The 13,008-nt window shown below is 46.1% G+C and overlaps 1 protein-coding gene across 5 annotated transcripts in view; it reads right to left on the bottom strand.

Annotated features, from left to right (window-relative positions):
* ARID1A (AT-rich interaction domain 1A) overlaps positions 1-13,008 on the bottom strand; it is a 123,050-nt gene that overhangs the window by 83,080 nt on the left and 26,962 nt on the right. For 4 of the 5 annotated variants that reach the window (XM_083454690.1, XM_083454691.1, XM_083454688.1 and 1 more), the window contains one exon: positions 8,334-8,406. Coding sequence is in view for 1 of the 5 variants with exons in the window: in XM_083454687.1 (XP_083310813.1) it covers positions 2,313-3,491 (1,179 nt within the window). In the remaining 4 variants the exon portion in view is untranslated. Of the gene's footprint in view, positions 1-2,312; positions 4,033-8,333; positions 8,407-13,008 lie in introns of those variants that run through there. The other variant, XM_083454687.1, reaches the window with a different exon arrangement.

Genomic DNA, 13,008 nt, shown 5'->3' with positions numbered 1-13,008 from the left:
GTGCCAGTAGTATAAAGATCTTAACAATTTTAAAAAATGAGCTGAAGAAAGCACACAAGTAAGAAACTTAACAAAAAAAAAAATTTAAAATGCTTATAAAGTTAAAGGGATTCGAGCATAATTAAGAATTGTCCTTACCACAGTAATTAAAGAACACAATTAAACCAAACTTTTTTCTAGGGGTTAGTTTACAGAAAAATTGGGAAACTTTAAACTATAATCTGAACAAGTCCTGACCTAGAACCTTGAAGATGACAAGGGAGGACCAAGAAAGAATACTGGTCTCTCATCACTTCAATAAATCAGATTTAGATTATGGACTTCTAAAACCAGAGACATCATCCATCACATAACTTGTGAAATGACTTCATTTTTTAAATTCCAAATTTGCTTATGATACTAAACACTTATTTACTGAACTATGTTATATCCAGGAAAATATCAAGAATTTCTATGTTCTTCTGTTCATTACCCAATATTGTTACAGCCGATACAGCCTGGATAGCTCAGTTGGTTAGAGTACAGTGCTGATAGTGGCATGGTTGCAGGTTTGATCCCTGTATGGGACAGCTGCATATTCCTGCAGGGGGGTTGGACTAGATGATCCTCAGGGTCCCTTCCAACTCTGCAATTCTATGATTCTGATGCAAACATCAGCTAGCAGAGGGAGGAATAACTGGACATTGCACTGGATTATTATGAGGAACTTTTACAGGGACAACTAACAGATGGATAGTTTGAAATCACTCTTACTTATTTTCCCATCTTTCTCTTTATTCTGTTATTTTTATCTCTCCGTCTGCTTGCTTTTCTGTTCATTCTCTTTCTTTCTTATTTCTTGTTTTGTTTCTGGGGGTTTTTTTGTATGTTGAAAAGTCTTTAAATTATATTAAATGCAAACTTTCAACTCTTTCCCCCCTAAGAAAATTATGCTATTTTATTGCCTTTCAGAATAAAATGACAATTCTGAAAATATTAAATTACAACATTTGCAGCATTTCTGGTTCTGTAGCTGGTATTTTACTATAATGGTCAATTTCTACTAGAAACAGATGAACACTTAAAACTAGAGAAATCACTTATACCCAGGAAAGTCACAAAACCAAAAACATATTGGTTTGACAGAAAAGCATCCACACACACACGCCCCATTGTTGCTTCAGCCCTATAGAATCTACTCCTGGCTGCATAAGGCTTAACAAGCAAAATAAATCCAAGGTACAACAAAATGCCATTGCTCCCTCTTTTGTTTCAGGCACAATGCATCGAGGGCAGCGTCTGTGGATCTGCTCCTGCTGAACCTCCTCAAGGTCACAGCCAATTTCAGCTGTGGAATTAAAAAAAAAAAGGCAGAAAGTGGCAGTGGGTTATGGCTGGTAGAAAAAGCAGAGTGTAAAAGTTTATGAGCTCATCAGGATTGTTGTACCATTACATCAGAGGCAATTATAAATGGCCAAGAGCAGGAGATGGGGAGCCAATCAGATCACAGATAGGATGTCAACCTAAGACCAACTGTCTCCTGGCTTTGACAGAAGGATTTTACCTCCATAATTCAAATCCCAAACCAAAGCAATCTGCACTTACTACTCCAATCACTGAACTGTTTACCAGCACTTCCAAGCAGGAACTCAAGGCACTAGGCTATCTAAAAAGGCTGCTCAGAAAATGGCTTCAGCTAGCCTGGACAAGATGAGGGTGTCAGAGCAGGTCACTTGCCCTCTTCTTACCCCCTGGAAGCACAGGAACAGCTCAATTCAACCCACACCAAGAGAGGAAAAAGGAGCCGCAAAGGAGTGGAGCACAGTAGAGCTGAACAGCAGCAATCTGCTCAGCACACCCTCTTTTTTCCAACCCAGCAACATGGAGCTATTTTTGCCACCCCAACCCCTCCCTCCCCAGAGGTGGTGGTGGCAAGCCTTACCCCACCCCACCCCACCCCAGGACCCCCCTAAAGGCTCCCAGCCGGGACAGGAAAGGGGGAAAGGAGAAGGGCTCTCTCCAAGAGAGCTTACACAAAGGCTGGGAAAGGGAGGAAGGGAAGGCAGAGAGGCAGCCATTTTAGAGACAGAGGAAAGAGACAGACAATGGCAGCTCCCTAGTAATGTGGGCCCGAAGACGACCACAGAAAGCTTGTCACGTTAAAGGACACCCCAACTTCGACCTCGAGTGCGCTCCCCTCCTGCCCTTGCCCTCCCACGGCCAGAGGCGTCCTCAAGCCCCTTCCCTCACCTGCGCCCAGCTGACCACCCAACCCCCAGCCCATGTGCGCCCGCTGCCCCGGTCCTCTCCCCGCCCTCCCGGTGCCTTTTTACCTGCTGAGTCCGGGTGAGCGGCTGTCCCCCTCCAGCGCTGCTGCTCCCGGGGCTCATGGGCGCGTGGTGACTCCTTTGTTGGCCTCCCGTGGCTGCTGCCGCCCAGCCTTGGCTGGTGCCCCCAGTGTACTGGGAGGCAATGTCCGCTGCTGCCGGGGCCTTGGCCGTCGCTCCCCCATCCTGGGGCCCGCTCCCGTAGTCGGCCCCGGGATACCCTTGATAGCCCCGAGCCGAGCTTGGGGAGGTGAGCAGCTGGTTGAGGGTGGGGGTGGAAGTGGGCTGCGGGGTGGCGCCCCCGCCGCTGCCTCCTCCTGCGCTTCCTCCTGCGCCGACGGCGGCGGCCGAGGGCCCCATGGCCCCGAAACGCTGCTGCTGGAATGCCGAAGCTGGAGGTTTGGCCCCGGCTTGCGCGGGGCTCTGAGCGTTTCCCCGAGGGGAGCTCAGGGCGTAGGCCTGAGAGGGAGGCGGGTAGGCGCCAGCGCTGCGCCCGGCTGTAGGGTAGTAGTTGTTGTACTGGTGGTTGGGGAAGCCGTGCTCCGAACTGCCGCCGCCGTGGGAGTTCTGGGGAGGGGGCGGCCCCGGGGGGCCCCCGGTGGGCCCCGAATACGGCTGCTCCAGGCCCCCGCTCTGCAGCGCTGCCATGCCAGGGCTTTGTTGTCCGCCATGTTGGTGGAAGGCAGCGGCCGCGGCGACGGCCGCAGCAGCCTGGGCGCCTCGACCGTAGGGCTGCCCGAAACCGTAGGCTGGCGGGGGCAAGGCGGCCGGATGAGTAGGGGGAGGCTGCTGCTGTTGCTGCTGCGGCGGTTGTTGCTGCGGCGTCCCCACCCCGTCGCTGCTGTTGCTGCCGCCACTAACACCGCCGCCACCACCGCCGGGCGGCTCCGGGAGGTTATTGTTCAGTGTGGCGACGGGCCTAGGGCCCGGGTTCCCGTTGGAGCTCTTCAGGTCGGGCTCGGCCCCTGCGCCCCCGCCATTGCTTTCGGCCCCGTCCTGCAGCTCCTTTCCCGGGGGACCTTCACTTTCCGACTGCTTCTCTCCGCCGCGCTCTGCCGCCGCCGCCGCCTCGCCCCCCGCCTCCTCCGACGAACAATCCCGCTGCTGCACCTCTGCTTTCTTCAGCTCGGATGGAGCCGGGGCACCCAAGCTGCTCGCGGCGGCGGGGGCCACCTGAGCGGCCATGATCCCCCCTCCCCACCCAGCCAGCCCCCCTCCCCCGCCTCCTCCTCCCCCGACCTACTCCCTGCTTGGCCGGCCGGCCGGCACAAGGCCTCACCGCTCCTCTCCTCCTCCTCCGCGCTCAGGCGGCGGTGGGATCCTCGGGACAACGGGGTCTCATTCCTCCCCCGGCGCGGCGAGCGAGGCGCGGCGAGCTCCGGCGGGCTGGACGCGGGTGCGAGGGGCCTGGCCCCACTGTGCCTCCTCGCTCAGTTGCAGCCGGCGGAGAAAGGGGGAGGAGGAGGAAAGGGGGAGGGGGGCAGGACGGGGCTCCCGGTGTGGGAGAGGAGGAAGGGAAGGGGGACACGGCGGGCGAGGGAGGATCGGACGGACCCCCGTTCTCGGAGCCGGGCGGTGCGGCCGGAGAGGCTAGACTAGGCGAGCCGAGTGGCGGCAGCTTCCGACTCTCGTCCGCCGAGTCCTGCTCACTCCGACACGAGGCTCAGCACTGCCATTTTACCCAGCGCCGCGGCAGCCTGCCAAACCCGGACTGGAATATGGCCCGGACTGGAGCTTTCTTCCCCTCCCCCCTCACAAAGGAGGAGCTGCCAGGCCCTGGACGCTTTCAACTCAGCAAGGCTGAAGCTTGAAGCTAACAGCAGCCTGCCGCTCGCAAAATCCGCCACGGATCGGCGGCAAAGGGAGCCGAGCTCAGCCTCTGAGCCACAAAAGGAAGCTTCTCTGCTGACAAAACACAAGGCGGGTTGGAGGAAGCTAGGTGAACAGAACTGCTCGCAAAGCCCCATTCCCGCCAGTTCTCAGAAGCCTCGCAAGCGAATGCTCCGGTGCTTCCTCTCATTTGCTCAGGGCACAAAGACTCCCGCAACCAAGAAAGGCCAGGACTCGTGCCTTTAAGGGCAGAAGGGATTAACGAGGCACCGCATAGAGGGACTGGTAGAAGGGCAACTAGAATAGATCAAAACTTCAAGGAGGATATCCCAAGAGCAATCGTGGAAAATTCACACCACCCCAACTGTTATTACCAATAATGTAGGCTGTTCAGTTTAATACTTTTTAACCAGGACAATTTTATGCATTCTCACACTTCATGCAGTCCGGACATCAAACACGCAGTTCCAAGGATACTTAATTGGGCTAAATCCCTCTTAATTCTGGGGGACTTACTTCTGCATAAACATTATTAAGAGTTGTGTTGCAATAAATCCATTGCAGCAAAATCCATTATCCCACTAGCCATTCTATGACAATGGTTAGTTACTTTGTTCAAGCAACACTAGTGAACTAAATTCTCTATGATTACTGTTTAGGGTTGCAGGGAATTCAGGAGCATCCTCTATCCATAAGGTTTCATCAGTAACAACATGTGAGACAAGAAGTGTGCACCCAAACCCCTGCCATGTTGCAATGGATCGCAAGGTGCAGAGCTCTGATGCCATGCTGCATTAGCAGTGTCAGATGTAGTGTGCAAGGTTCAAAGCTAGTCTCTTGTTGAGTACAACGTGTGTACCCTACCGCTCAATACGAGATCTGGTAAATCTAAACATCTACTAGGTGCCTTCATCATCCAGATTATATTAGGCCAACAGCAGAAGCATGCAAGGTACACCTCACCAGAGCAATATGTGTAGTAAAAACAAATTCAGATAGCTCAGGTAAGCATACAAGGGCCATAAAAGGAAAGACCAAAGTGTACCACATGACAACGGGCTAACCAGCCAAGCTGACAGGTGAAATTCTTTACTACAGAAACCACAATAAAACTTGACAGGAAAGCAGAAATCCATACACCAAGTCTTCTCAGCACTCTACAAATCCACTCACCCAATAACCTCTTCAAGTTAACCCACATTAATTGGAGTTAGATATCTCCAGTTATGACTTCATATGAAGAACAGTAAACAGTATTGAAACACTAAAGTATTACACAGCACCCTTCATGCAGTTAACCAGTTCAAGTTAAAGCTTAGGTTTTTTATCCCATGGTTGATTCAGGAAGATAGTACAATTATTTACTAGAAGACTACTACTTAGTTTTTGCTGTACCTTTTTGGAGAGTTGTAGCCTACTTCAGTATTTACTGTCTTTATTCATAGTTGGGTTTATCAGCCACACATTGGGTATAATACTTCCAACTATATGTTTATTCTTGAACCTAGGACCTTTCATCCAAACTCACTCTTCCTTTTTAAGCTAATAAGCCAATAACCACACTGGGTGAATTCTTCACTTCATTTTTAGTTGACCAGAATTGGACACAGCTCAAAGAAGTCCTTAAGACTTCCCTATATGTGCACAACACTATCATGAATTTTCATTTGCCTTGTGGTCACATCACATTATTGGCCCCATCATTTTAGGTTCAACCAAGGCTGCTACTTCCACCCGTTCCTTCCATGCAGGAACAGGAGTTCATAACCTCCAAGAACAACAACAACAAAGAAACAAAAAGTTCACAAACGAATGAGGCATTGGCTTAGGGGAGGAGGACACGGAAGAATACTTGCTAGTGTTTTGCGTGGTTTTTGTTTTTAACACTTAACATGAAAACACTCATGCCTGAGTGGGACAGCAGGTGAGTGCTCATCCACTAAACAAAACAGATGCATGAAAAAATAAATGCTACAAAATGCCACAGGCATGGGGCTGGAGGCAGGACTTATAGTGTTATTTTTCAACTTGTAATGATAGCCATCAATGTGATGGCTTGAAAAAAACACTAGACAAATTCATGGAGGATAAGGCTATCAATGCCTACTAGCCATGATGGGTATGGTCTACCTCTAGTTGATGGGAATCAAAAGTGGGGGGAGTGTTGTTGCTTGCATGCTTTCCATAGGTATTGGGTTAGCCATTGTGGCTGGCTACAGGTTCCACTCTCATGTTCTACACACTCATGTACCCGGTAGTTATGATAAGCCATAGCTTGGCTTACTGTGATATGCAAACAAGACCATAGTGTAGTTTGATTCATAAAATATATGTCTATCAAGCATTCATAATGCAAGGCAATATTTTGTAGCAGGGGCACTGACTTACCCCCCACATTGGGGGGGGGCATCATTTGATGCATCCCACCCAGCGTGTGAGCGATTACGCACCAGGCTGCACAGGTGTCCTGCCTCCGCGATGTGGCATCAGGTGGAGAGGAGGATTGCAGCGCTGGGCTCCCTGCAGGGGCAAGACACGCGGAGGGTGATCTTCGCCTTTGCTCATCCTAGCCCCCTCCCAGCTCCAGGGTGGGGGCTGGGGTGTGCGGAGGGCACCTGGCGGCAGCAGGGGGTGTCGACTCCCTCAATATTGGGGGTCTGGGCCCCCTGATTCAAAATATTGAGGGAGATGGAACTCCTAGCGCCCCCTATACCCAGCACCAGTACAGTCGTACCTCGGCTTACATATCCCTCTGGTTACATAAACTTCAGGATATGTAGGTGGCAAACCCAGAAGTATATTTCCAGGTTTTTGTTGCATGTGCATGTGCAGAAGTGCTCTACCGCCATGTACGCATGTGCAGATGCGTTCCCTCCGGTTGTGGAAACCTCAGGATCCGACCAGAGCTCCAGAACAGATCCCGTCCACAACTGGAAGTACCCCTGTATTTTATAGTTGCCTTTCTTCTTTTTGAGTTTCAGCAACTACAATTTTTTTTACAATTTCCCTGTTACCCTAACATTAGAGTATCTGAAAAACTGCTCTTACTTCACTTAAGCTTCTAGTATGTAAAAATATGAAGTGGTATTCCAACCGTCCTCTCAAAATACATCTAACTACAGCTCTTTCTCATTTTCAGATATTTTGGACAGAATAGATAGCACCTCCCTTCCCTTCCCCTCCCCACCCCAAGATCTTCCAGTTGACAAATGCTTCCCTGATAGACATGCTTCTTCAGTAATGAATTTCCAATACATGCTTTCCAACATGGACATGCACAGGATAGATGTTCCACAAAAACCTAGGTGTTTCCTAGATGTATAGCCAATGGCTTTTTTCTAATCACTGAGCCATAGGTCAACGCTGAAGCACGTGTTTTACATTGAAAAGTTCCTGGGTTCAGTCCCTGGCATTTCCTGGTGTAGGGCTGGGAACACTCCAGTTTGAAACCCTGGAACAGACACAGGCAAACTTGGCCCTCCAGATGTTTTGGAGCTACAACTCCCATCATCCCTGACCACTGGTCCTGTTAGCTAGGGATGATGGGAGTTGTAGTCCCAAAACATCTGGATGGCTGAGTTTGCCTGTGCCTGCCCTGGAATGATCCTGCTAATCAGTTAAGACAATACTGAATGAGATGGACCAATGGTTTTACATGGTATAAGACAGCTTCCTATGTTCCATTTGGACAACCCACTGCTCATTTTTAATTAGGACTGCAACCTTTACTCAGATACATTAAGTAATTACCTACTTTGGCTAGAAAGGCACCCACCATTAATCACTCTCACACAGGAATGGAACACCCCTTCCATATGCATTCATGAGCATAACATATTTCTCTTCAAAACCATTGTTTTATTCATATACAAATTTAGGTAGATTTAAAAACTAGATTACCACTCTTATCATTACTCAACAGCACAATCCTAACCATGGTCTATTCAGAGGCTGCAATCCTTAACCACACTTACCTGGGAGCAAGCCCCATTAAATTCAATAGGACTTGCTTCTAAGTGAGCATGGATAGGATTGTGCTGTAAGATTTCTCTAATTCGGTGACAATACTAACACCACCAGATCAAGCTACTGTTCTAAAGTAGCTTTGCTCTTTTAAGGGCATCATCTATCTAATAATTACACTGTAGCAGTGATCTAAAGAGTCTGCAAGATATACACATACTCATGCATACTTACTATCTCCCATGGTATCTTCGTGATGGATGATCATTGTTGTGAGCTGCTTTGAGAGCCAATCTTGGCTGAAAAGCTGGTTAAAAATATAAGAAAGAAAATAATGTGTAAATATGCTGTTTTCGTACATTTATGGCATGTTCAAGGTTCCACAGGGGGAGTAACATAAAATTCAGAACAAAACATTTAAACCATATGTGCTGCATCTGGTATATCTGCATAATAGAATAGATCCCATAGGGAGTTCCATCCATAGCAGAAAACTGGGATGTAAGTCATCAAAGGTCAATATGTAGTGATTCTGACTCCACATTGCAAGCTGTAAGACAGCACAGACCTTTTGCTATAAAGGCAGATTCTACAAAATAAGTAAAATAAATAAATAAAATTATAGAAATGGGATTTTAAAAATGAAACAGTTATGACTACGTACAAACATTTGTGCTCACAAAGATGCCAGTCAGCATCAGCCACTCAGTATGTTGAGTTCCATACAAATCTAGGAAAATGCAACCCTTGATTTGAAAAGTAAAAATACTGAAGCATTCTATTTATTCCAAACACTGGGATTTGAAAAATGGTTCTCTGTGGCACAATGGGTCAGTGCATTTGGCTGTTAACCAGAAGATTGGGGGTTCAAGCCCCTCCCCCCGTTGGCAGGATTCCTGCATTGCAGGGGGTTGAACTAGATGACCCTCAGGATGCCTTCCAACTCACCAGTTCTATGATTCTGTGACCATTTATTTCATTCAACCAATCCTCTTCCCCAAACCTAATAATCTTCTTACAGAATGAGTACTATTATGTCTGCTGTTACTACTGAATATGTATTTTGTTTCAGCAGAAAGCTAGATTCTGGTACAAGAACACATAGTAGCACGGCGTCTGCTTAGAAGGCTTAAAACATTTACTTGACAATAAACTTAGCAGATTCAGTTGTATTTGCTTCCAAGAGTGGACTTAGAATCACAGTGTTGGCAACATGGATCAAGGTGAAGATTTGATCAAAAGCAATAGGACAGAAGCAAGCTGATAAAAGACAGAAATACAAACTGGGAGCTTTTTCAAATCTTGGAAACCCCTTTAAATATACAGTAGTTGATTTCAAGGAGATAGTGTGAGGGAAGGAGTTTTGTTTTGTTCTTAGGGGAAGGTATGCCAAAAGCCAGAAAAGTGGAATGAGAGAGGGCTGTCATCAACTGAATTTGCATAGAGCAAAGAGAAGGGTATGGATGGTAGGCCAAGTCTAGAAGTCAAATTGTGTGAACTCATGACTGCAGATCATAATTTAGCATGGCATCACTTCCCACTTTAATGAGGTTTATAATACTGCATGTGAAGATTTAATTCGGCACAATCAGATCTAAAAGATAGTGACTGGCTCAAGGTCACCCAGTCAGTTTCATAGCTGAGTGGAGAACCTCAATCTCTTTGTCTATGTCTTAGCCCAACATTCTAACCACTATACCACATTGTCCTTTTTTGAGGGGAAAGGAAGATAGGAAGGTTTCTTATACTATGCTAGATAATTGGGCCATTGAGTGCAACACTGTCTACACCAGTGGCCTTCTACCTCTTTGGATGTAGAATGTATTTTGGTACCCAATTCTTATATCTCAACAAGAACATTGTGCTTCTGTTGTGACATACCTTAAATCAGGCTGTGAGCCAGTAATAGGGCCTGATCCTCCAGTTGGAGACCAATGACATTGATTGGCAGCAGCTCTTCAGGTCTCAGAAAGGGATTGAAGGTGCTAGGGATTGACTCTGGGGCCTTAGGCATGGAAAGGTTTTTTTTTACCCCTCAGCGATGCCCTATTTTGTGTTGTATTTTAACTTTGTGCTTATTATTTTATATTGCTGCAAACAGTGCTGATGAATGACAGCTTATGCCTATTTTAATAAAAAAATAAAAAAATAACATAACATAACTAGAAGCTTAAGGAGGAAGGCAGAAGGCAGAGACCACAGGGAGCCAGCTCCTCCTTTCTTAGCAGGACAGTTGGTCACAAACATGGTGCACTTTCCCCCCCTTGTCTTCTTGTTATTTACTGAGCACATGGCCTCCACAGCAGTGCCAGTTCCTACTTGCTTTGCTATCATGGTTCAGCTAACTTAAGTCTCCCAGATGGCAGTACAGACCACCACCACTAGGTTGGCTGCTATTAAGTGGAGTTTCATGAAAGTAGTCCTGCCATTTAACATAGTACCAAGGCAGTTTAGGAAACCTGGTATAGATTAGGATGCTAAAAAAGAGGGGAATAGGGTTTCTCTCATAAAAAAAAAACCTGTTCTGCCAACTGTGTGATGGCAAATGTGGACTGAATCGTTGACATGGAAACAGGATTGGGACACGCTGTCTCCCTCATGCAGTGCACATACACACACATACCCCTTATCATTATCCCTGGCCCCTAAGCAGTCTGCAAACATGGCATGGAGTGATCTTCAGGAACAGGATAACATTTCAACAATAAATGCTTCCAAGGTTGAAAGCAACAACAGAGGAGGAAAGGAAAGAAAATATAAGACAAATACTGACTAAAATGCACAGCATTCTGATATACCACAGGACCAAGAACAGGAGATCCATCTATTATTTATAATTAATAGAGTGAGTTACAAGCTGTGGAATGGAGTCAAAAGAGGGTTGGGTTACTTTGCAGAATAAGCCAAGTGGATACTAAGTAGTTTTGAAGCTACATTATAAATATGCAATGCCTTAGATGTATGCTGTTACCTACTTTTTGTGCATCATCTCCTATAAAATATCCTAATACAGTTCTTAGAGTACTAGGAGAGATCAAAATAATTTCCAAATAAAATAGATTATGTTGAATTCCTGATTGTATAACAAAAGGTGCAATAATTGTGCTGAAATTGTTATTCGGTACCACCAAGATCTATCAACCTTCCTACTCTCCCCCACTCCCAGTACTGACAGAATGATACTCGGGAACATGAAGAGAAAATGTTATAGCAAAAACTGATGTGGAGTTTGAGCATTTGCTGAACACAAGCTGCAACGCTCAAAGAGTGGCATGGATTTTAAATGTGAACATACTCTTCATTAAAGTTAACAACATGGTTCTCAGAAATGTAACATGTTAAGGACTCAGCAGGTTGCTAAACCTTGGCGCTAATGACTGATTATAATTTTACAGTGAGTTCCAAAACTTTGAGCTGCATATTAAAAGACAAGAAAGTGGACTGAATCTGAGTCAAGGAAATCTATTATTTTACCAGTCCTAGCCGGTGAAATACAAAATATGAACTGGATCTAAGTAGAGTCAGATGGAGTGGAGCATGCGGCACATTCAGTTCCTGTAATATAATTCTCAACCTGCAGGGGCTCAAAAGGGGAATGCAAACTGAAGGAGCTTGAAAAGTATGAGTACAGACACTGCCAAGTGTATGATTCGGGTTTTAAGCTTCAGTGTGCTTGTTTTGTGACCTCTGCACATTCATAATAATGTAGAATAATATACCGGTAAATGCAAAAGTGAGTAATCCAACATCTAGTTCTAGTGATGCTGAACTTAGAATGAACAAGAACAGGGAGAAGAGGCAACTCTTGTCATTTTATAGTATGGTAAACACAGAACAGTTCATCATGGAACCAAGATCAGACCAGTGAGATATTCTGAATTTTAAAAAACCATCTAGCTTTAATGGCCAATTAAAAATAAATCTTGTTTTATTACCAGTACACACACAGGCAAACACAACAGTCCCTAGATAAAAACCTCTCTACTATAACTGATGGTGAGTATATATCAACAATTCATGTGTGATAACACTGGCTAGAGGTTTATGAAACCCCTGTCCCAGATCAGGAATTTAACAATGTGATTTCTAAAAGTCTTGTTTGAGTCTAGAAGTCATCCTAGATTACTTCATACTTGAGGAGGTATACTTCAACATCCATTCATTCATACCTATTTGTCTCCACCTATAGAATGTTATTTATAGCCTAACTCTTAACATTTATCAGGACCCAGTATTTCCTTTGCAAAGTACAATTGTCACTGTATTTAAGTTCTTAGAAATCAGAACTAGCATTCAGGGCCAGCATTAGCACACAGCAACCTCAGTCAGCTGCTGGGCCCTAGCACACAGTCAATCTTCCTCCCAGCACTGACAACTGTCCCCACCACCCCAACACCACCCCCGCCACACATCAGGAGGCAATAAGTCATTATTAACATATTTCCCACAATGCCGAACATAGCATCACTCCAGGGCACTGCTGGCATTACCATGAAATCCTCAATTTATAACACAATCAATGTACAGTGGTACCTTGGTTGTCAAACAGCTTGGCTCCCAAACAAATTGGATCCCAAACGCCGTAAACCTGGAAGTGAGTGTTCTGATTTGTGAACATTTTTCGGAAGCTGAATGTCCAACGTGGCTTCCATGGTTTCCGATTGAGTGCAGGAAGCTCCCGCAGATAATCAGAAGCCGCACCTTGGTTTTCGAACCATTCCAGGAGTCGAATAGACTCTCGGAACAAATTAAGTTTGACACCCAAGGTACCACTGCATATGCCGCTTTACAGATTACAAGAGGTCAGGTCCTTGTCCCAAAGAGCTTACAATATAAAATTCAACTCAAAAGTAACAGCAGATTGAAGATGGCAGTAAGCAGGGAAAGAATAAGCAATTGCTTCAGTTGC

Source organism: Podarcis tiliguerta (assembly GCF_965153285.1).
Source record: "Podarcis tiliguerta genome assembly, chromosome: 8".
Lineage (NCBI taxonomy): Eukaryota > Metazoa > Chordata > Lepidosauria > Squamata > Lacertidae > Podarcis > Podarcis tiliguerta.
This window is presented reverse-complemented; position numbering and strand designations above follow the sequence as displayed.